At 41.4% G+C, this 24,765-nt stretch overlaps 1 protein-coding gene across 15 annotated transcripts in view; it reads left to right on the forward strand.

The window, feature by feature from the left end:
* Positions 1-24,765, forward strand: part of ZBTB20 (zinc finger and BTB domain containing 20) — a 490,951-nt gene that overhangs the window by 464,010 nt on the left and 2,176 nt on the right. For all 15 annotated transcript variants that reach the window (XM_065676360.1, XM_065676359.1, XM_065676353.1 and 12 more), the window contains one exon: positions 16,967-18,574. In XM_065676360.1, the coding sequence (XP_065532432.1) occupies positions 16,987-18,574 (1,588 nt within the window). In that variant the 5' untranslated portion in view covers positions 16,967-16,986. The remainder of the gene's footprint in view (positions 1-16,966; positions 18,575-24,765) is intronic.

Below are 24,765 nucleotides of genomic sequence, written 5' to 3' on the forward strand. Positions count from 1 at the left end.
TTCACAGTGAAATTGGTGGGGTTTTTTTCAGAAAAGAAAGTTGAATAATAATTTCAGCATTAGTATTGTGCTATCCCAGGAATTGTTGAAATTTAGTTCTCAAAATACAGCTAGAGTCCTGCAAGAATTTAAGAAAAGGTAAGACCTTTTCTGTTCTCAAAATCGACTCTTGTGGTGTTCATCTCTGTTAGTTGATTCCATGTGCTTTGAAACTGGTGAAAAACCTCCCTTTATTTATGATGGGTCATAAGCTTTATCAGGCTGTATTAGTTCAGGGCAGTATGCATATAATTAGTGTTTGGAATGCCCTTGCGAAATAGCAATGGCAGTTTCTTACATGTACTAAAATTTATTCATGATGAATATTTACTGCATATTTACTGTAGCTATCTCCTGTGTTATGTGAGGTTTATTTAATATTACCTCAATCATTAGTGCTGGAATACCTTCACTGACCCAAAAAATTAGTATTTGAAAATGGGCCTCCCCATCATTACAAACTCCTTCTCCTTACCTCTTGCCTTCCCTGCCTTTTAGACTCACTTTTTCCCCTCACCTTAGAATTCCTCCGTTTGTCTTTAACCTCCCCTCCTGTCAGAGCTACACAGCCACATCTTCTTTCCTCTCAACTTTTGGACCTGTGATGATTCTTTACCTTTTTAGGTCCTTCCCTTTACCTTCTGGACACTACAATATTGCTTCTTCTCCTTTGCCCAGGCCACCATACTGCCTCTACCCCCACAACTGGGCAGGTTTTATTTCATTTACAAGAGGACATTCTTCATTCTGGTGGGAAGTTTTCTAGTGGATAGTGAATAATTTAAAAATACTTAAAAACTAGGATTAGATGGGAAGTTTCAGGAGAAGAGTTTTCATGGAAAATATTAGGAACACCCAAAAGAGTCAGCGTGGTAGGCTGTATCAATTCTTGGAAAGATGCACTGATGTACAGATGGTTCCATAAGCCCTCATTCATGTATCTGGAAAAATGACTTAGAATTTACAGCCCACCTATTCAAATCAGTTTGAAATCTTTACTGACCATTTTGCATGCACAGTCACTAGTGCTTGGCAGAAAACAGTACCACATATTTATTACGAAAAATATTCAGAAGCCAGTCTACTTTAAAAAGTCAGGGTGCTTTTGGAACGATTCAGATCAAAATTCTTTTTCCAAGCGTAGGAAATATAAACTCTGATAGCCATCTGCTCCTCAGCTGTAAAAGGCAGAGATGAAGAAAGCTGAAGCAATAGTCTGAATGCCAGTCTTACTGAAACCAGTACTTAGCAGAAAAATCTGGGTAAAGTCATATGTGACACACAAATTAGAGCTTAATTCTATAGTGTACTACATTCTACATACTGGCTTTGGTACCACTTATTCCCAATGAAATAACATTACTTCTGACCTTTGTAGGATTGGGCCCTAGATTTCTGGATTTGAACATTGTATTTCCTTGGGTGACATGGTCTTGTGTGAGGTGTCCCTGCCCATGGCAAGGGGAGTTGGAACTAGTTGATCTTAAGATCCTTTCCAGCTCTAACCATTCTGTGATTCTATGATCTTATGATTTCCTATGCAGATGAATCCTTGAAGCAAAATCCAAAACCTAGGGTGCATTGTGTCCAGTTCCCATCTCTTTCAGTGTTGGGAAATGCTAGCTCATGCAATGCAATTGGAGAAACAAGTTAGAGGAAGAAGTCTTCTTGAGGTAACTGTTTTCATGTAGGGCTTGGCAGACAAAAAAGCACCACTTTGAATTAATTTGGAATTAAGTCATAGAGTGCACTGATAGAGCTCCAAATGAGTTATACCTCTAGCTACTCAGCTGTCATAAACAGATGTAGCTGCTTACCCAGAAGAAGGGTGTTTGTGGAAAAAGCTACAAGGACAAGCTTGGAGGCACAAGTTCTGGAAAGGTTACAGTGAAGCAAAGGAAAGCATATGAGATTGGTGCTGTTTGCAGTTTTCCACATACTTTCTTACTTATGGATAGAGAGTGTATATAGTTGGTGGGGTCCAACTTTGAGGGCTGAATTGCCTTAGGTAAAGCTTCTAAAGATTTTGCCGAGAGGAAAGGGAAGGAAGTCATCAGGACTTGGCTTTATTTAAATTTATTTGGTCTGTATAGGCCACTCACTTCAGGAGCCCTTCATAAAGCATTTGTAACTGTATACATTTTGCAAGTGCCAAGAGATAAGATCATTTTGGCAGAAACTTTCACCAGTTCTCAGAGATACAGTCAGACAAAAACTTAATTCAGGCTCTGATGTATGCATCTTAACAGATGTGTCCAAACTCAAAGGAATCCCATGGGAACAGTACAACTGAATTTCTTTGTCTCTATTGATAGTTGAAAGAGTTATTCTTAGACATTGGATGGTCCATCTGTGAAGGAATTTGTTCCAGACAAGGGAAAAGCAACATCTTTGTGAAGAGTTTCCATGGGACTGAGAGGCAGGTTGGACTATCATTGTGAAAACTGCTGAAGCAGTTTCGATGATTTTAGAGAACACAATTCTGGCAAAGACCTGAAATTCTGGTAGGGAATAAAAGCTGAGAAGGAAAGTGGGGCATGAATAATTTCTGAAAAATCCATGAAATAATCATTGGCAAGACGTTGAGATGGGGAGGACTTTCTAAAGTTAAGTTTTAGCAAGAGACCAGGGAGTTTTTATGTATTAAATAGAATGTACTTTATAAACACTGTTGTTGATAGGCCACATCTGAAGCCTTTGTACTTACCTGCTCAAGTGACGTGGCTGACGTGGGCCAATTCCAGCATTTTTTAGCTTTAACAGGATGGGAACTTTGAGGCAGTATGTTTTCTTTTTCTCATCCTACGTTCGGATTTTTGTAGCTCACTAGCCTTCCAGCATAATGGGGAAAGGCAGAGAGGGAACCTCACAAGATTCCTGAACCCCACAGAGCATAGAAAGTGGATGCGGAAACTCCAGGTTTTCGTTTTCTTAAGCAGATAGAGGAAACTATCATTCACTTCCCATGAATCAGCAAGTTTGATTTACCTGGGGGTACAAATAGAGGCTAGATGGGTCTGAAGGTGGTCTGCCCTCATCTTTGCACTGTAGGTTTCATGTGTTTCTCTTAGAGGTTCTGTGTCAGGAAGAGAACATGCACTTATCATTTTCCCTCTGCCTCTAGACATTTGTGGCTGTGATTCCCTAGGAAGAGTTCTGGTGCTTTCACATGATCTCCACTCTCAGAGAGGATGGGGGCAGGGAGGGATGTTGATTCTTCCAGACCCCTTGTTTTCAGAGGCAGGCAGTATGTCAATAATAATTTAATCTGTATTTTTGCTGATCTATGTACGGCATGTGTTAGCTAATGCTGAATATTTTTAGGTTGTTTTTGGTGACCTAAGAAATGTTTAGATATCTATTTTAGATGATATAATAATAATGATACAGGCCTTTTCTGTATCAAACTAAACTGAAAACGAGAACATCCATAGTTCTCAAATACTGATGTCACAACACTTAGTTATACTTTCATCTTGCAGAACATTTGAAATCTTGTTTAGTAAGTGTTTCTCTTTTTAACAGTTATAAGTGGTTCCTATGTCCTGTAGGTTTATATTTCTGTTTGTAATATTATCAAAGAAATATCAGCCAGGAATAAATTGTGTTTTCATAGAAGCAAATAAATGTTTCTTGACTTGTGTAGAAACAGGACTAAGTACAGGTAGGTAAAACTGTTAAGCTCAGCTCACCTGCCTCTGTTGAAAAAGCCATCACAATACATTAAAGAATTGGTGGTGTAAAATGTTTTACTACTGATAGGAACTGGTCTCCATATTCCTAATCAGTACACTAAGTGAGTTTTGTCAGGTTGGTCTCTCGGGCTTTTCTTCTCATGAGAAATGACTAATAGCATATGGTACTTCAGTTATGAAGTCAGTGACTGTGTTTTCAGAAGCAATTGTGTGACTTTGGAGCTTAAGTTTCACTGATGCATGAATCAGTTACATTTATAATGTGTAGATGCTTTTGAAAATTTATCCAATTATCCTAAATGTTGATTCTCTTATTTGATGGCCTGGCAATACTGGCTTGATGCTACGTTGTCAATTCTTGTGGTGTTCAGTGCTTTTCTTACTGCTCTCCATTTAGAGAGCAATAACATGCATAATTTCAGCTTCAGTTTAAAACAGCCATGCAAATTTCTAGCTTTTATGATTTCAGGGGAGAACTTGGGTAGATCCCCAGTGTATCTATTCTTTCTCAGTACCAGGGGAAAGGATAAAAAGGTCTTACTGCTCTTTAAAATTCCATAGCTTCCATTCTGAAGATTTTGAGGTGGCTGAGCTGATAATATTGTGATATTTCTGTTTGTAAGTCATGCTGCAGTCACTGAGACGTATTGTAACTGTCCAGTAAGGTACCTGCAGTTTGTTTCTGAGTTTACCTGTTCCCAGCTTCAGAGTCTTTCCCCCCATAGATTTTTATTACTATTCTTCAAATTGTGAGTCTTTTAGTAAATCCTGCCTTTCTATATTTGCATGAGCGTTTCAACTGCTTCACTCATGAAGTGAGTGACTGATGAATACTATATACTGTCTATCACTGTTCAACATATTAAGATGTTGTTGTTTGGAATTTGTTTGTTTGGGTTTGTATGTGGTGGTTTGGGTTTTTTTTTTAATAACAGTCTCCAGAGCGGTGCTTTCCTTTTCTCCCACCTGAAGTAACTTACTTGCTTCCATCATCCTCCTTTCTGAAGATTAAAGCAATAATGTCTGTTCCACTGCAGAATTTGTGTGACCTCGTTGACTAGCTTTACCTTTCACAGATCACTAGTTTGTCTTTAACCACTGAATCTACTCCTTCCCTACTTAATCCATCAATCCAGATAATCTACAGCATTCTTAGGTACCGGTCATTGCCCTGTAAGCTTTCTCTGTCATGTTTAAATAATGTTTTATTACAGTCTTTATTGTCTTATTGTTTGTCTTTATGCCTTTAGTGGCTTTTTTCCTTTAAATTTCCTCTTCATCCTACCAAATCTTTGTTTTACATCTAGCCTGCTACAGTTTATGCTCAGTTCTATTAGTGTCACTTGAATATGATTTCCATCTTTAGAAGGATACATTTTCAGCTTTAATGAACTCTTATACCTTGTATTTAACCATTGTAGCACTTTTTATTTCCTAATTTTTTTGTTCTTGTCCTTGGATATACATAGGGACTCTGTGTATTAGGGCCACCTCCCTGCTGATCATATGGATTTTAATTCACTATCTTTTCCTTTCGGACCCTTTCTGACTAACTTCCTCTTCCTTTTTTTTTTTTTTTTTTTTTTGTCCTTCTAATAGTTGCTCCTCCTGAAGTTGCACATATGAAAACTGCCACTTTATATGATCTGCTTCAAGAATGTCAAACATAATCATGCCATTCATTGTTATTTCATGTCTTAACCATGCATGCTACTGCTGTCATCTCCTCTGGCCTAAATGGGTGAGAAGGCTAAACCGAATGTACCATTTCCCTAATATGGTCTGCAGAGGGACACTTCATGGAGCAGTCAAACATAACAGATTTTCCAGTGCTTGACAGGTGACTCATACTTGAAGGAAACTAAACAGCTGCATCTACATCTCCTTTTCTCCTACTGTGTGTTGTTAAAACCCTGTATAACCCAGTGGTTAGTCCTTTGCGTGTTACAGCAAGACACCTTCCATGCTTCAAGAAACATTGACTGGTGCATTAGTTGCCTGGTTTGTTGCAACTACACATCTCCGGAGTTACAGCTGTAAAAATAGACTTGTTCACTTTCTATTCCTTTTCACCACTGTGATCTGTGTAGCATTGGAGCTTTATGCTCTTTTCATCTAAGCTTTCATAGTCACTTTCTCCTCTTTTCTGTCATTTACCTGTGATAGAGTAGCCATGTAATGTTTGTGCTGTGATCCCACTCAATAACTTCAGGGCCAGAGCAGTATTAAAATGAGGAAAAACCAAAGCAATTCTTGAATTGTTCTTGTCTGAGAAAAGAGAGCTTTTTCATTCAAAACGTTTTTGAAGTGAAGCCTTAACGTGGTAGTGGAACAGAAATTGAAAGGTAGAACCAAGGTACTGTTTAATGCCACCAACTAATATTTATAAAACATGCTAGGGGATGTTGTGGGAAGGGAAATAATTACATTTCTACAAGAAATGTGGTGCTTGATCTACTCCATAGGTGAAAGTCAGTTGTATGCCATCAGAGTACTGCTAAACTCCTTCATCTCCATCAGGGTATTCTCCTCACAGCGTGGTGCACAGTGGACCGCAGCAACATGTCCTGGCTGACACTGTGCATCTGGGTTCCCGAGGATACCAATTATTATTGTTCTAGAGGCAAGGCAATTGCACCATCTTTTCATTTATGTTTTCTATGACTGTTTTCATTGTCCATGGAGTCATTTACAAGGCTAAAATAACATGAGATCTAGTCTTACGCAACTATCACTCAGGAACCAGAATACAAAGAGAATGCAAGATCTCTAGTTAATCTGTCAGCACGAATAGCTCCTTGAGGAATTAACTGTGCCCAGGAAAAAAAGAATAAGCAAATCCTAGAACCCCTACTCATTCCAGCTTTGTTGTGTTAAACACTGGAAGGATCTCTGCCTGGCTGGGATGCGCAATACATACTCTGTATCAATGTGTGACATGTGGTGAAATGCTTCTTCTTGAAAGCCCACAGGAGAGAAGTAGTATAAATTAAGAGTAATCTCACAACAGCTATTTTTGAGTTCTTAACCAGTGAAAATGTAAGTGTAGCAATATTGTGCATCTATTAAAAATCTTGAAAGGCTCTTTATAACTAGATGATAGGAGTGATAACGTGTAATTTATTGATGTTACACAGATAGAGGAGAAACCACAAAGTAGCAATTTTTGTGTGAAAAGGGGTATGATAGAGGAAATAAAAACAGAGCAAGGGACTTCTCCCTGCAGCTTCATGCCTGTGTGGGCAACCATGTCAACTTGAACAAAAACACCTTGTGCTTTCATCCCATACCATGTTCCAAAACAGGGCATATTCTCTGTATTCAAAAGTAAAATGTCCGGATACTCTCCCTAATGTTTTTGGCCGAGTTGAAGGTAGAATGTGCCTGAAGGCAGACCTGAGAAATATCTCTCCTGCACTGTATTAGTATCACCTGTTGGTGTCTGTATGCTCGTGTATACATCTGATCCCAGGGCCTTTTCTCAAGGAAAAAGCCTTGGAATTGGAACTGACAATGTACATTTAATGCTGCAGATCCATCTGGGGATGTCAAGCTACACATGAATGCTATGCATCTGTTTATAGCCTTAATTTATTACTTTAAAGCATTCTACTGTACATTTCTTTTCCTATCATAGGTGATTTTGGAAGTGAGTCTGCTCTCAGGGATTGTGGAGGTCTCACTAAGGACAGAAATTTTCCCTGTGGCCTTCAGCATCATTGATATGAGCGAGTGCTGTTTCCCACTGGTATTTAAATTTGAATTATAAGCAGGCCTGAACACATCCCATAAACTCAAAATAAAGAAGCCACAGTCCAAACCAGTATGAATATCTGTCTCAGGATATTTCTAACTTGAAATACTCATCAAAGCACCCAGTTGTACTAGTTAACAATTACCCTTTCACTAATACATAATGAAGATGAATGGAAAAAATAACCAAATAAAATCTAGCATTTTCATGTGATAGCTTTCTTCTTCTCAGGGCTGAGACACAGCCACTGGAAGAGATAAAAGAATCCTTTTCTCAGCCCTGAGGACTGGCATTTACAGGGTTTTGTCCATTCCTTGTTTCTCCCATCGGCCAGTTCTGGATGACCATTGAAAGGCCTTTCTCTGGAAATATGGAGGGTGTAAGCAGTGGTCTTCCACAGGCAGTAGCTCTCCCACAAACATCAACCATTTCTGATGCACCCTTTTCCTAACAGACTGCTACAAACACTCCCTGCAGAGGATTCTAGCTTGAATAGAAACCTTCTAAACAGGTAATTACTTTAAGAGGTTTTAATCTATATTTTCCTTTTAACCAAAGCCCACAGGCTTTTAGGCTTACTGTATTTAACCACACTCAAACTGATAAGCTTTTCCTCCTTGTCTTTCTGCCGAGGGGAAATACGGAACAATACAGGGCAAATGTGAAAGAGGTCATGGGATAGCAATTGTCTCTTTTGGAGGCATGTTTTAATATGTTTGCACCTATTATCATTCTAATTCATTCCCCTTCCAGACTCTGATTCCATCTCCAGCCCCAGCCCCCTTTCCTCCCTAAACAGCACTTCTGAGAGAGGATATAAGTTTGTACAGCGTACCACAGAGAGATAACCAAATTCAATCCCTGTTCACTTTTGGATATTCAGTCTGAAATGCATTACTAGTTTTAAACAAAAGCCCTTCAAGCAGGTGAATGTATTCTTCGTGACTATGGCAAGCTTTTGATCAGAACCATAGAATAGCAAGATAAATCACCGTATTTGCCTATATTTTCCAAAATGTTTGGGTTCTTTTTCTCCAAGAAGCATCCACCTATTCTCTGAGTTGGGAGTGTTCACACTGTAACTTCACCAGCATCACAGGCCCGTCTCGCCTCTTCCCTGTCCAGTGGCACTTTCCTGTTGCAGGTCTGGCAAGTGCAGTATGCCTGCTGAGTAACAACACCTGACACTGAAGTAAAACTAGCAATAGATGCCCCTAGATTTTTAAAGACCCAGACTGCCTTAAACTTACAGCCAGTTAAAACAGTTGGGCCATGCTGAGGCTTGGCAGGATTGTGTGTGAGCTCCCTGGGAAAGAGTGAGCACGGTTGAAACAGTTTTCATGTAGAACATGAAAATTGTTCCCTGCTGAAGGAGGGAGTTAGCACAGCCTCGTTTCTTTTCCTAGGAAATAGTGCCATCATGTGGTTACATTGTTTTCTATGTTTCAGATTATAAGAGAGCAGTTGTACAAAGTTTTCTCCCTTACACTAAAATGCTATCTGGTGAGCCTGTCTTTTGCCGATGTAAATAGGTTAAAGCTGGCCAGGGCATAGGAATTAAGACCCTTGTAATGTTATGACAAGCCTGTTGATATCCCTCTTAATGCAGGTGTGACAACAGCTTTCACTGTTCTTCTGCTAATGTAGTATATGTTGCTTAGAGATGTTGTAGATACCTACAGGAGAAGCATCCCCCCATCAATGTAGTAGTCAACTTTTATACCAGGGGGATCTGATGGCATGGCTGTAGCAGCAGAGGGTCTGCAGACAAGGGCTGAGAGAGAACTGAGAGAAACAGTGTGTATATATGTGTGCCAGTGTTTACAGTGGAGGTACATTGAACTGTACCCCCAATATGTGCCTGGGCATAAAAATGGCTTTTGAGTATACCTTCTTTACTCTAAAGTATTTTTGGAGTTCCTAAAATAGCAAGAATACAAACTGGAGTGAAAGTGGGAAAAGTAAATGCCCTGGCTAAAAATGGAGTATTTCTTTAACTTAAAAATAACTGAACATGCTTTAACACTTCAAAGCCCATGGTCACCAGACTGCTATGAACTGGAATTTTTTTGTACTTTGTATTTCACAGTTATAAGTAGGATGTTCATCATAAAGAGGTACAAAGGAACAGGTCACTAGAGTAATTTGAGAGGAAAGCTTCATTTTTGTAACCCTGGAGAGCAAAATTTCAAGATACCCGTGGAGTTAAGTCTTGATCTTTCTGTAGTATTCTACATCCAAGCAACACAGAACAATTTGTGAAGATTAAGGTGTGCAGTCCTGCTGCTGTCTTGGGTGTGTGATACTCTCCTTGTTCTACAAATGCAGCAAACTGAGGCACAGACATTGCTGCCTGCATGTTTTAGAGCAAACAGAGGATTAGTGCCAGTGGACACCTCTCTCAGTCTTTCAGGTGAAACAGAGAAAGGTGATTCACTGACTGCTCCCCAAGTGTGTAGGCTTAAGAGGCTTTTATGCTTGACATTGGGAATTAATGCCCACTGGATACAGAAGCAATTTTATATACAGACACCTTTGGTTTAGTCTTCAGCTTTATGTAAAATGGATATGTCATCATTAGGTAGATGCTAAAAAGGACAGAGAAAGCCTGTCTCCTGAACAAAGTTTAAGCAAACTCTTTCTTCTTAGGCATCTACTCAATATGTTTGTTCCTTGAAGAGTAAGGTTGTGTTTGTGTGTGCATGCATTTCTGTCTTTCAAATGAATGTAGTTATTAGACTACGAAATGTAGAGAAGTTTGACAGCTTTCAGAACGCAACTTCCATAGAGTATATTACTGACACATTAATAGACGTTGTGCTGGTAAAAATACAGTACTTCCTGTTAAATGTAGACTGCTACATATTTTGATTCTAACAACAATCTGGTAGGGTTAGGGCAATTTGTGTAGTGTCATCTGGTGTTTGTTTTGGATAGATATTATAGAAGAAGATACTGATTTTCAAGATGTTCAAGCAGATGATTGGGTGAAAACTCCAGCAAACCTTTAAAGCAACAGAAAGCAAGGGCTGCTCCTGGTCAGATCTCCTGCTGAGGATACAAATGTTCTTCTGTGTTCCTGAAACTCCATACAAACATTTCCTCTTGCAGGCCTCTGCTCAGAATGAGGCCAAATATACAGGAGAATCAGTCTGAGTGGGATTTGCTGTATCAGCTTTTCTAGCATCATAGTGATATACTGAGAAGTCAGCCTCTACCAGGCTTTCAGGATTTTAATTCAAGTCTGTTCCGTCAGTGGAAAAAATGTTGCTCCACTAAATTTGGTCTCAGAGAGTTGGAACCTGATGCAGAACTAATTTTGTGTGTCGAAACACTAGATAAGAATTTTTTGCTCTTTTAATCCTATTTTATTTTAGAGTAACTAACTTGAGAACAACAGAAAATAAAACTTCAGCAGTTGGGGTGAATCAGGTCATTGGAGCTGAAGAAAGCATCTCCAGTGGTTATGGTACAAAGTTTGAAACAGAAGACACTAATGTGTGGAATAAGAAAACTTGGTGTGGAAATTGTGGGGCTATAGTAGCTTTCATATGTTGTGATGGAAATGCTGTATTTTCACTCCAGTGTCATACTTATACAAGAGTTGAGATTTTCATTCCAAGTTAAGGATTCTTTACTGAGATGTGTCTTTCTTAAGGAGAATCTGTAGGATTTTGTTTGAATAACGGTACTTTATTTGCTTGGTTTTATTTATTCTGTAGGGTCTTTAAAGAGTAACATATACAAAGTGTCTCAGGCAACTGTTTAATTCACCTCACTCATCTAGAGTACTTATCCACTTCAGGGCACTGCATGAAAGAAGGACAAACTGGATAGAAGACAGAAGGAGATAAGAAGAGTGCATACAACCAGTGAGGGGGAGTGAGAGACCGGAGTCTATATTTTCTAGGAAAAGTAAGGTCTAAAGAAGAAAAGTGAAGCGGTTTCTGATATATAAGATGAAAGTGGTCAATAGTTCTCTGTCTCTGCTGGAGGAAAGAATGAGTAATCAGTTTCAAAGTTAAATACTACCAAAACTTTCTTGCTAGATCTTTGAATGTCTGGGGAGAGAGTGGAAATCTCACACAGTGTTGGTTTTTGCTGGGTTTTGCAAGCATATTTAACAAATTTCTGAAGAGATAGTGTAGGTAAATTGTTTTCCTTTAAGAAGGTGCTCTTTTTCCATTAGATGACTGTCTGAGGAACCTAATGCATCCTTGTGATGCAGTCAGGAGACTGGTCATCCAACACTTGGTGCAGAGACTAAAGATTAGAGATATCCAAAACTGCACATAGTAGAGAAAGAGAATAATAGATGATAATGCTTGTCTCCAGCAGCAGCATCAGGTTACTTGGCTTTTGTGGTGCATCCTCGTGATGCAGTCAGGAGACTGGTCATACTTTGCTTTTGTGGTGCTCCCAGATGCTAATGGCTGGATTACAGATGCATGGAGAAACAGCAGTGGGAAGAAAGCCTACCAATCCTAACTTCCACATCTCTGTCTTAGCCCAGGGTGTTTGTCCACCTAAGGAAGTGCTTGTCATTTGGTGATGAGAATACCACATTATGCAAAGTGTCTAACGCCTCCAACTTTTGTGCTGTCTCTCAAAGTGTATATTCCTCTCAATGTGAGGCTTGAGAATCTTGACAGGAAGACAAACTAGGCAACAATATCAAGCTAGTTCTAAATAATCTTGTCTTAAGTATCAGAGAGATGGGTTGCCAAGCAGTTTTCTAAATGCTACTGCAGAAAACTGAGGCAAAAATGCAGTCTCTCTCTCTCGGCAAGCCTACCAATTCTCAAGGACAGAAGATAGAGGGGTAGAGGACAATTATGCTCTATGCCTCATAAATATGAAAGTGAGACTAGAGCCTTTGGGGTTCCTGCGAAAGACCATACAGTAAGTTTCCAAAAAGAGCTTGGATTCCAGCATCCTAGTCAGTTTTGCTTCAGGTGAAGTCTATGCACTGAGCTACTGCTGAGTTTCAGTAACTGTGGTGGTTTCATCACCACTGTGTTTCTAAGAAATGGTAGTCATTATTGTGCAATGACCTTTGAGATACTGTGATTTTAAAGGACACTAGAGAAAATCAAATTCTGCGATATCTTTCTGTGATGAGCATTAAAGCTGTAAGCATTGGCTTTGCAGAAAGGGACATCTAGTGGCTGTACAAAAAGGAAGCCTTACTAAATACTTCTAATGAAGCCTGATCAAATACTTGCATGTCTGACTAAATGAGTCATATGTGTATGACTACTGTATGTCATACCTACTTGTGTATGACCTGCTGTCTTCACTATTCCATACATCTTTGTAGCTCTACATTGTGTTCTTGCTGGGATTGTTCTTTATGTTTTTGGCAAAACAAAAAAATCACCTTTCTAGTTTTATGTAGGTCTATGTATGGTAGCTTGGCAAATAGAAAACTGCCTTCAAGCCATGCTTGGTGTACTTCACTGCTACACTTCCACATTTTCTATAGTGTCTTCCAAGCGTCCACTGCCTGCTGTTTCCTTCTGCCATTGCTTTCCCTTTTGGTACTGTATTTGGAGAGGTTGTCATTGTTATTGTCATGGTAAAATCTACTTTCTTTTGAATGCCCATAGCATAAAAGTCAGCAGGAGGGGTGAATGAGATTCAGGGAAACACTAATCTAAGCACTCAGTCATGTATTACACACAAAAGTTTGTTCCTTTCCCATCCACGTTGTGCTCCTTCTTACCAATTGAGGATGAATTCCATGCATGTTTCTGTGAATAGGCTGACAGTTTAATCGGTACATTTGCATATGGGCCAACGGAGCTTTTTTCAAAGTTGCACAGTAATATGTTTCACCTTTATGCCATGCCAGCTTCAAATTGCATCCCAGGAGGATTGCAAATGTGCATAATCTGTGCAGTTGTCTGAGCTTTTTTTTTTATTTTCCTTTTTTCCTGCTTTTTTCCTCTTTCTTTTTTTTTTTTTTTTTTTTCCTGAACTGGCAAACACCTATTCATTGCCCATCTGGGTAAGAATGGCCTTTGCATTTTCACACCCATTCTTTCCTATATGGTTTGTGAATACCCCTCCAATCAGAACTTGCTTCACAGAAAAGGAACAAAACCATTTTACAGGAGTTTCTCAGAATTAAGTCCATTGGGATCTCTACATCATGTTTACTGAACAAAAAAGCGGGGGGATACTTAACAAAGACCACTTGAATTTCATAAAAAGGTTCCCACTGTCTCGAATTTAAAAGAGTGGCAGGCCTGAGAAGAGCCTGAGACAGCAGTCTTTTCCCTGAGCCAGGCATTCTGTGCAGTGACGAGTAGGTGAGTGTGCGCGTGTGTAGCTGGGTCTCGTGAAAAGCTGACACACTTTCTGGCTTGTCCAGGGCTCTAGCAGTCTTTGTAGGAATGTAGCATTTACTTTAGAATCAGACATGCATTGGCAAGTCCGCCTTTTATGGGGAGCATCCCCTTGGAACTTTCAGCTTAGATCAGTATGCAGTAAGGGACAACCACAAAACTTGGATCTGAACAGTTTCCTGCAGAAAAGGAGAGGAGCTCCATGGAATAGCAGGTTTTGCTACAGACCAATCCCTGGAATTTGTTAAAGTTGCTCTCTTCTACTGCTGTGGTTTGTGTGGTAGCATCTTAGACACAATTGTGGATTATTTGTTTCCTGTACTTTGGGTAGGCATAGTTTTCAATGCTTACTGTCAAGGAAGGTGGCCTAGAAGAAATATCCTCAAAATCTGTACTAGCTTTTTTACTGTTGTGTGCCTTGTCCACACACCCTTCTTGTTTTATCCTTAAGGAGTGAACTTCAGTTGTTTCTCAGTTAAAGAAGTGGTAGCTGTTCCAATTTAATTTGAAAGAGTAAAGAAATTAGAAGACATGTTAGAGATATGGTTGCGTGGAAAGGGAGCCCTAGAGTCAAACCAAGTAGTGATCAATACTTTCTGATGGAAAGATTTCTAGCATACTGATAGGCAACTACGGAAAGGGAGATGGAGATAAATGGGTAGCTATGCAATCATAGAATCATAGAATAGTTAGGGTTGGAAAGGACCTCAAGATCATCTAGTTCCAACCTCCCCGCCGTGGGCAGGGACACCTCACACTAAACCATCCCACCCAAGGCTTCATCCAACCTGGCCTTGAACACCTCCAGGGATGAAGCACTCACAGCCTCCCTGGGCAACCAATTCCAGTGTCTCACCCCCCCTAACAGGAAAGAATTTCCTCCTTATATCCAATCTAAACTTCCCCTGTTTAAGTTTTAACCCATTACCCCTTGTCCTGTCACTACAGTCCCTGATGAAGAGTCCCTCCCCAGCATCCCTATAGGCCCTGGCCTACAAGAGGTCTTGTAAAGAGGGGTCATCTATTTCTCATTAGTCTTCAATCCTTCTGTTTCCCCACCAGTACAAAGCTTTTACCAAGTTTTCTTCTTTTCAGAACAAGGATTCTGACTTTCTATGTAAATACATTTTGAATCCTCGTGTGATCTGACATGTTGGGAAGGGAAGAATCTGGAACTGCCCTGGAAGCCTCTGGAGAATGACTCTGGAAAGAGGGGAATACATCTCTTCTGTACATTATTTTGTGTAATAATAGTTGCAGTGCCCTTGAAGGAAAGTCTTCCAGGTTCTAAGATATTTTCTAGTGAAATGATCAGTCACATCAGAGGAAACCAGCAGAGCTTATGGACAAGACAGATGTAATGCACAACCTCCATGATACTATTAGTAGTTTCCTCCTTGTTCTTGCTATGTGAGCTTCCCCCTAGTGCTCTAGTCTCACATGGAAATTAGTACCCTTCTGATACTGGCTGGTTTACATTTGTTAACATCAAACTTCTTCAGCTTGGTCCCATCAGGATTTCCAGTTCCTGACCTTTGTGCTTCCCTTTTATCATGCAGCTGTTTCAGAGAATTAATATAACCATCTGTGTCCAAGGTGGTTTGTCTTTGAACCACCAGAATAGAGAGTGCTTGAGATGTCAGGAGTGGATAAATGAGAAGGAAAAGGCAGAGCAGGGAGGATGCCACATTTTCCTGCAAATTGCAGATAGTATATCTGTGTGTGAGCTGTAAAGCACCCCTTAGGCTGGAGCAGAGGGACACTGTTGAGCTAAAAGGCATCTAGATTAAACGACTTTAAATGCCATGTATTTGTTCTGTGTATTTCTGTTAAAGCAGACAGTAACGGTAAGCTAGTTTAATTTACTCATGCTTCTGTACCAAATTTCACTTTTGGATTCTCACACATGAACAAGTGATTGTGGCAGAGAGGTTATAGCTTTAGTAGGAACATTCAAAACAGAAAGAATGTAATACTAGTGATGATTTTGCATTACTTTTCTCTGCATACTTTTCTAGGAACCAAGGTGATGCATGCACTACAAATGCTAAGAGAAAGAAATTATTGGTAATGTTTTATTTGTTTACCACTTAAAGGGCACTTGGTTTTTCATAGTTGAAAGGTCAAACCATATTTTCTGCCCATCAAAATCTAAAGAGACAAAAAATAAGTAAAGAACATGAAAGGAAATGAAAAAGCATTAAAAGCAAAGCAAGCAAGATGGAGATAGGGAAGAGTGGACTGAGAGATTAAGAAGTTAATTTTTAGTCACTTGTAAAAGTCAGTTGTGAAGGTTATGTTGACTCTGTACCTGAATTGGTTAGGTGCTTTTCTAAACTGTTCTCTATTTAGATTATTCAGGCAAATGAAGACAAAGTCTTCCTTAGAGTAAATGTCTGTAATTTTTCAGTTTCTGTCAAGTAAATAACAGCAGGAGAACATTTGTTTTTATGTGATGGCATTCTGGTGCCAGTCAGAACTGGGGATATGCTAAAACTGAAGCGGACAACTCATGTTAACTTTTTGCTTTGGGTTCTTACAGAGGACTGTTTGTCACTACTGGGTAGCAAATGTTCTAAACCACAACCCCAGACAAAACTGTGCGTGGGATTTTAGGAACATTTACAGCCCAAATCTTTCACAAAGTGACTGCCAGTTTTTTAGATAGAAGTAACTGTACTATAAAACACAGGCTCCAAATTCCTTGAAATACCAATCTAGATAGAAATCACATTTTCATACACACTCTTTGCATTAACAGTGTGATCTAAAGGGTCATTATAGTAAGAATCTGATCTTTTCTGGCACGGGTTCACATCTGAACAACCTAAAATCCACATTTAATCTTGAGCTCAGGCTGTCTCTAGGCTTTTAAAAACCAGATAAACTGGCTTTAAAACTTTCTCCTATTAATTTAGGACTTGAGCTTCTGCAAATATGCAGCAGAGCTTACTTCCAGCCTTCTAAAGATGCTGTCTTCTTATCGGTGCTTTTGTATGTGCTTTTTGCAGTATAATCTGTTTTGTGTGCCCAGTGGGCAGTCTCCTTCTCCAATGTGGACTGTGGCTCTACAGAGGACAAGACTCAATCTGTTTGTTTTTGTTTTTTTGTCACCTGCTTTGCTCCAGGTAACATCAGTTGCAAGGGGATGACAGAGCGCATTCATAGCATCAACCTTCACAACTTCAGCAATTCTGTGCTCGAGACCCTCAACGAGCAGCGCAACCGTGGCCACTTCTGTGACGTGACGGTCCGCATCCACGGGAGCATGCTACGCGCCCACCGTTGTGTGCTGGCGGCTGGCAGCCCCTTCTTCCAGGATAAGCTGCTTCTGGGCTACAGCGACATCGAGATCCCCTCGGTGGTGTCAGTCCAGTCTGTGCAAAAGCTCATTGACTTCATGTACAGCGGGGTGCTGCGGGTCTCACAGTCAGAGGCCCTCCAAATCCTCACAGCTGCCAGCATCCTGCAGATCAAGACTGTGATTGATGAGTGCACAAGGATTGTCTCGCAAAATGTGGGAGAGGTCTACCCGGTCATTCAAGATTCTGGCCAGGAGACACCGAGGGGAACACCCGAATCAGGCACCTCGGGGCAGAGCACCGACACAGAGTCTGGCTACCTGCAGAGCCATTCACAGCACAGTGTGGACAGGATCTATTCAGCCCTTTATGCCTGTTCCATGCAAAATGGGAGTGGGGAGCGCTCCTTTTACAGTGGAGCTGTGGTCAGCCACCATGAAACAGCCCTGGGGCTCCCCAGGGACCATCACATGGAAGACCCCAGCTGGATAACCCGGATCCATGAACGATCACAACAGATGGAGCGATACCTCTCCACCACTCCGGAGACCACACACTGCCGCAAGCAACCACGGCCTGTCCGAATTCAAACCCTGATGGGCAACATCCATATTAAGCAGGAGATGGAGGATGACTATGACTACTATGGCCAACAGAGGGTGCAGATCCTTGAGCGCAATGAGTCTGAGGAATGCACTGAGGACACTGACCAAGCAGAAGGCACTGAGAGTGAGCCCAAAGGGGAGAGCTTTGACTCGGGAGTCAGTTCCTCCATTGGCACTGAGCCTGATTCCATGGAGCAGCAGTTAATGGCTGGCCTAGGCCGGGATGGGCAGCAAGAACCTTCTCAAGCAGATCAAAATGACGTCCCTGCTGATGGCACTCAGCCGCAGCAGCAGCAGCAGCATGTAGATGCCAACTCTTCCTCGCCAGAGAGAAGCAATGACGTTGAAATGGACAACAAAGTGCTCACAGTCAATAACAGCACCGAAAAGGGGGCTTTGCAGCCTTCTGTCAACACAACTGTTGCCCAACCATTGCCAACCACACAGATCTACTTACGCCAGACAGAAACCCTCACCAGCAATCTGAGGATGCCACTGACTCTGACCAGCAACACTCAGGTCATTGGCACAGCTGGCAACACCTACCTGCCTGCCCTTTTCACCACACAGTCTGCTGGCAGTGGCCCTAAGCCTTTTCTCTTCAGCCTGCCCCAGCCTTTAGCTGGCCAACAGGCACAGTTTGTAACAGTGTCCCAGCCTGGCCTGTCAACCTTTACTGCCCAGCTGCCAGCCCCACAGCCCTTGGCCCCATCTGCGGGCCACAGCACAGCAGGTGGGCAAGGCGAAAAAAAGCCTTACGAGTGCACTCTCTGTAACAAGACTTTCACCGCCAAACAGAACTACGTCAAGCACATGTTTGTACACACAGGTAAGAGTACGTCCCTTTGGCTTATACATGAAGCCAGAGAAAGTCCTTGATAAACATGGACTTAGTTTCTGTTTCCCAACAGCCCCTGCACAAACAGGAGGGAGCTGGTGTCACTGAACACTTTCCCAGGTTACTGTATTGAAGTTGAGCCCCTGCAGAAACATACAGGTCCCTTATGGGGCCTAACTGTGCATGGTACAGAAACAAGCTCATTTTACTTGGAGTGAAGTGTGTCCTGCACCCATCCGAGGAAATGGTGGAGGTTTGTTGTCCCTTGTAAGCTGACAGAATCACAGAATCACAGAATCCCAAGGGTTGGAAGGGACCTAAAAAGATCATCTAGTCCAACCCCCCTGCAAGAGCAGGGTAACCTACAGTACATCACACAGGAACTTGTCCAGGCGGGCCTTGAATATCTCCAGTGTAGGAGACTCCACAACCCCCCTGGGCAACCTGTTCCAGTGCTCTGTCACTCTTACAGTAAAGAAGTTCTTCCTGATGTTAACGTGGAACTTCCTATGCTCCAATTTACACCCATTGCCCCTTGTCCTATCACTGGATATCACTGAAAAAAGCCTAGCTCCATCATCCTGACACCCACCCTTTACATATTTGTAAACATTGATGAGGTCACCCCTCAGTCTCCTCTTCTCCAAGCTAAAGAGACCCAGCTCCCTCAGCCTCTCCTCATAAGGGAGATGTTCCACGCCCTTAATCATCTTTGTGGCTCTGCGCTGGACTCCTTCAAGCAATTCCCTGTCCTTCTTGAACAGAGGGGCCCAGAACTGGACGCAATATTCCAGATGCAGCCTCACCAAGGCTGAGTAGAGGGGGAGGAGAACCTCTCTTGACCTACTAACCACTCCCTTTCTAATGCACCCTAAGATGCCATTTGCCTTCTTGGCCACAAGAGCACATTGCTGGCTCATGGTCATCCTCCTATCCACTAGGACCCCCAGGTCCCTTTCCCCTTCACTACTTTCCAGCAGGTCAACCCCCAACCTGTACTGGTACATGGGGTTGTTCTTCCCCAGATGCAAGACTCTACACTTGCCCTTGTTAAATTTCATCAAATTTCTCCCCGCCCAACTCTCCAGCCTGTCCAGGTCTCGCTGAATGGCAGCACAGTCCTCTGGTGTGTCAGCCACTCCTCCCAGTTTTGTGTCATCAGCAAACTTGCTGAGGGTGCACTCAGTTCCCTCATCCAGGTCATTGATGAAAATATTAAACAGCACCGGTCCCAGCACCGACCCCTGAGGAACTCCACTGGTCACAGACCTCCAGCTAGATTCTGCGCCATTGACCACAACTCTCTGCCTTCTTCCTTTCAACCAGTTCTCGATCCACCTCACTACTTGATCGTCAAGCCCACACTTCTTTAGCTTATCTATGAGGATGCTGTGGGAGACAGTATCAAATGCCTTACTGAAATCAAGAAAAACTACATCTACCGCTCTACCATCATCCCTCCACCTAGTCACTTCCTCATAGAAGGCTATAAGGTTGGTCATACATGACTTCCCCCTCATAAAACCATGTTGGCTGTTCTTAATGACCCCCTCATCCTTGATATGCCTAGTGATGGAGTCAAGAATAAGTTGTTCCATCATCTTTCCAGGGATGGAGGTAAGGCTGACCGGTCTATAATTACCCGGGTCCTCCTTCTTGCCCTTCTTATAGATTGGTGTGACCTTTGCCATCCGCCAATCCTCAGGCACCTCGCCCGTTTCCCACGACTTACCAAAGATGATGGAAAGTGGCCTAGCAATGACCTCCGCCAGCTCCCTCAGCACCCGTGGGTGCATTCCATCCGGACCCATCTAACCCAATCCTCATCTACCAAAGCAAACTCCTCCTTTGTCCTGACTCCTTCTGGGGCTATAGAAATCCGGGGCCCTCGGCGAGAGTCTGCAGGAGTAAAGACAGAGGCAAAGAAGGCATTCAGCACCTCTGCCTTCTTTATATCCTCTGTCTCCAGGGCACCCACTTCGTTCAGCAGTGGGCCTATATTGCCTCTTGTGTTAGTTTTATTTGCTATGTATTTGAAGAAGCCCTTTCTATTGTCTTAAACTCGACTAGCAAGATTGAGTTCCAAGGAGGCCTTAGCTGTCCTAATTGCCTCCCTACATCCTCTAACAACTGTCCTATATTCCTCCCAAGCGGCCAGCTCCTCCTTGCATAATCCATAGATTCTCCTTTTCCACTTGAGTTTGCCCAGCAGCTCCTTGTTTAACCACGCCGGTCTCCTAGATCCCTTACCTGATTTTCTACTCATTGGGACGCTCCGATCCTGAGCTTGGAAGAAGCGGTCCTTGAATGCTAACCAACTATCTTGAGCCCCTTTACCGCCTAGTACACTTTCCCATGAGACTTCCCTTAGCAGTTGACTGAAGAGGCCAAAGTTGGCCCTTCGGAAATCCAGAACTGTGGCTTTGCTAGGTATTCTATTCCTCCCACACAGGATCCTAAACTCCACCATCTCATGGTCACTGCAGCCAAGGCTGCCATTGACCGTCACCAGGCAACATTAAGTAGAAATGGCATGAGGAAAAGGTAATTACAAGTCATTCAAGAAAAACTGTATCTACTAAAAAAGGGCACTCACCTGTAAGTTTTACAGCTACAGGATTTCAAGTGATGATCATTGGCATGAGTTTAGGGTAAGTTCATTCCTCATGGAATGGCAGCAGTAGTTCCAGGCCTGTGTATTAGACACATTGCCAGATATTTTCTAAATCTTCTATATTCCTATAAGAAAGTAAATTAGGAGTTTTTTCAGGAAGTTCCTCTGTACTTCATCGAAGCTGACTGCTCTAATCCCCTGTGGTAAGTCAGATGCTTCACTAGCTGTGCATACTGAAACATTTAAAAATGTAAGGAGAATTTTAAATAATAAATGTAGAACACAACATCAGGACCCTTTTTGTTTAAAAATGCAACTGCTTTGGTATATGGTCTTTTGAAATGATGTAGGTAGCCATGTTTACTATGAAGCCAAAACTGCCTTTTCTAGTTTTGTCAAGTTACGAGACTTCAAAACAAGGAGATAGATCTATCTTACATGAAGAAGCTATTCTGGGTTCAGGACTAAATTTTGCTTGCCTTAGCCCTCAGCTTATTCTGATGTCAGAGAGAAATTCTAGTTTAGAGAAAGAGTAAATATTTCTCTCACCAAGCAGTGGTTTTGTTAACGTCAGATCCTAAAATAAATGCTGAGTTTGTGATACATGAAGTAGAGCCTGGAGAAATTGCCCAAGGTATGGGAGGAATGTAAGTCATGAGTCCCCATTGTATCCAGTAGATTTCACTTCCATATGCATATGTAAACTTTTAACTTCTATTTACCTGTAATCGCCACTTAAATGAAAAATTCCCCTAGGCATCTAAGGCAGACTTGTACATGTACATATATACAACAAGGTCAATTTCTCATCACTGGTACAAAATGTATGACTTCAAGGATCAAGAATCCTGAATCCCAAGATTACCCATTGTGTCTATGTTCTCTATTATTCTGTTGTGGATGAGTAGCTAAAATACTAGATAGTGTTGTGTTATTCAGGAAAAAGTACCTCTTCAGAACACAGTCAAATATATCTGCCTGCACCCTTGTTGTAAAAGCTAGAAAGGCTTCTTCACAAGACACTTCACTGAGATTAGGTGCTTTATTTCCCCCACCCCAACTGTGCACTGCATTTGGTATTTGGAGTCAGATAAAAGTAATATTGGAAGATCTGGCATAAACATTCCTAGCTACTGCACATAAAGTCAACCAAAGAAATTGATAGGCACCTCTAATCATTAAATAATACCTTATTTGTATGGGTTTGAGAATTCCCAAAATAATGAATTGTGCTGGCAAGGAGAGATTCAGGTAGACAAACGATTGCAAAGTTCATTTAGGAACAGACTGGCTTCTGGAGTGGCTGGGAGAATAATTGCACCATAACCAGCAGAGAGCAGGTTCAGAAAACCCTTTGTAAAATAACCTTTTTTATGTGCAGCCTCAGAGAAAGGATGTCTGCTACCTTGGCTAGTGCTGAACAGGTGGTTCATGAAAACTGAGAGGAGGCAGCTGTGCCCACTGTCAGGGTGACTTTCCTCAGTCCTCTTAAAAGAAGCCTGGCAAAGTGGCTCTGGAGAAGATTCCATGGGAAAAGGGAAAGATATGGGAGATGCAAATGTTTGAATTAGTCTTGCTGTTTGGAAGTCTCATACGAGAAGACATGGAGAAGCCTAATCATAAACCAGGATTCAACAACCTAAAGGCCTCCTCATATGTCTTTATGCTTCCCAAAACGACATTCTGATGTAGGTTGCCGTGCAATGGAAACCTACCTCCCTTTCTTTTACACAGACACAAACATACTAGAAATGGATATTCTTCCATGTGCCTTGAAGATTGGCTGTAACATATCTCACAGTGTTGTTCTGCGAGACATGCAATGCTGCGGAAATACTAGTGCTAGAATGCATGCAGTGCCTGTGTACCATATAAACCATCTATAAGCCATCACTGCCTTCTCTTACATATCATGCTGTGGTTAATAGCTAATAACTGTCCCACATTGCTGTCTAAAGCCAGCCAAATACGAAACAAAGAACCAAAAGGAGTGATATGCACATTTAATTCACTGAGCAGTTTTTGCTAACTTTAGCATGAAGAATCATGGGAATAAATAACCTGCAGTGCCCACTTAGGAAGCCCATATATTTGCATACCAAAAAAAAAAAAAAAAAGGGGAAAAATAAAATCTAAAAAGTTTTGAGATTCTTAAGAGAGAAGAAATCCCGGAAAGGTTTGGAAGCTACGATTAGAAAGCCGGAACCCAGTGTATCTTAGAAACACGTGCAGGCAAAAATTAGGGTGTTTTTATAGTATAGTCTTAACAGGGTCTGGAGCAGAGGAGACCAACTTATTACAAAATCTGGGAAATATATTGCCTAAGGCAAAAATAAGCATTGTAAATATAATCAGTCTCTTGTAAGTTAATCAGACATTATTATAACTGACACACGATCATTTTCCACATAACATGCGTCAAGCATATTGGCCTGTCTACACTCGACACACTACTATGTTCAGCAAAGCCAGCAGGAAAGTAAAGACTTAATGTGTTTTGACCAAGTGTCTTTCACCAAGTGGGGACAAACTCATCACTAGTGCAAGGAAGAGCAGCATGTGGATTTCATTCGCAGATGTCACCATCATATGTGCAAACTGTGAAATCAAAAGAAACAGAGATTCAGGGGAGATAAAAAAGTAGGTCTTTATCATCCAATACATATTAATGATCTCCTCTTAAAATTGAATATAAGTGATATATTGTAATCTCACTATACAAAGAGTAAATGGTACATTACCACAGGCGTGTAACAGTCCTTGAAGATAACTCTTCAGGATTTTAAACAGTGTCAGATTGTAAAAAAGGAGGAAGCAGGATGTCTGGGGGAAAAAAATAAAGGCTCTGCTAGAGGGAAAATTGTAGAATGACCAAATTAAAATAATTTTTCAGTCAGTGAAACAGGCTCATTTTGATTGTTGCAGAGCTATGGTACCATCTCTTTCCCTGACAGCTTTGGGGATCATGAATTACCACACCTGAAATATACCACAAGTGAATCAGAAATCAAACTATAAGCAGCTTTTGGTGGGGCACTCAGGGTGTTGGGTATTGTCTACATTATCAATACAACAACATATGAAAATGTTGCCTAATACCATGAAACATAAGGCAGAAGAAGTACTCTCAGCATGACGAGGAGTTAAGAGCAGTCTGGACAAACCAATCGCATCAGCTCAGCTAAGTATTTTTTTCAGTTCATCCTTGTAGCCACTGGCTTGTCTGGACATGATCAGAGTTCACGTACAGAAGTTGCCAGAATCAGTTTTACAACAGCCCTGGGCACACAAGTGGTAGATAATATAAGTATTTTATATCTCTGATTTATCTGACAAGGTGTTTTGTTTCATTGGCAGTCCAATCATTTAAGTTTCATGTCTATTACCCTGCAAGTCTGTCTGTCTGATTGCCCTTTGCATGGTACTGTCTGGCCTAGGCAATTCTATATACTGAGGTTGCCTTTTCAGTTGCTCTTACCCATGCTTCAGCTATAAGAGTTGACCAGAAAAAGGAGAAACAAAAATGAACCTCTCATAACGTGCTGAATTCCTTTGGCAATGTCTAGCA

This window comes from Lathamus discolor, chromosome 4 (assembly GCF_037157495.1).
Source record: "Lathamus discolor isolate bLatDis1 chromosome 4, bLatDis1.hap1, whole genome shotgun sequence".
Lineage (NCBI taxonomy): Eukaryota > Metazoa > Chordata > Aves > Psittaciformes > Psittacidae > Lathamus > Lathamus discolor.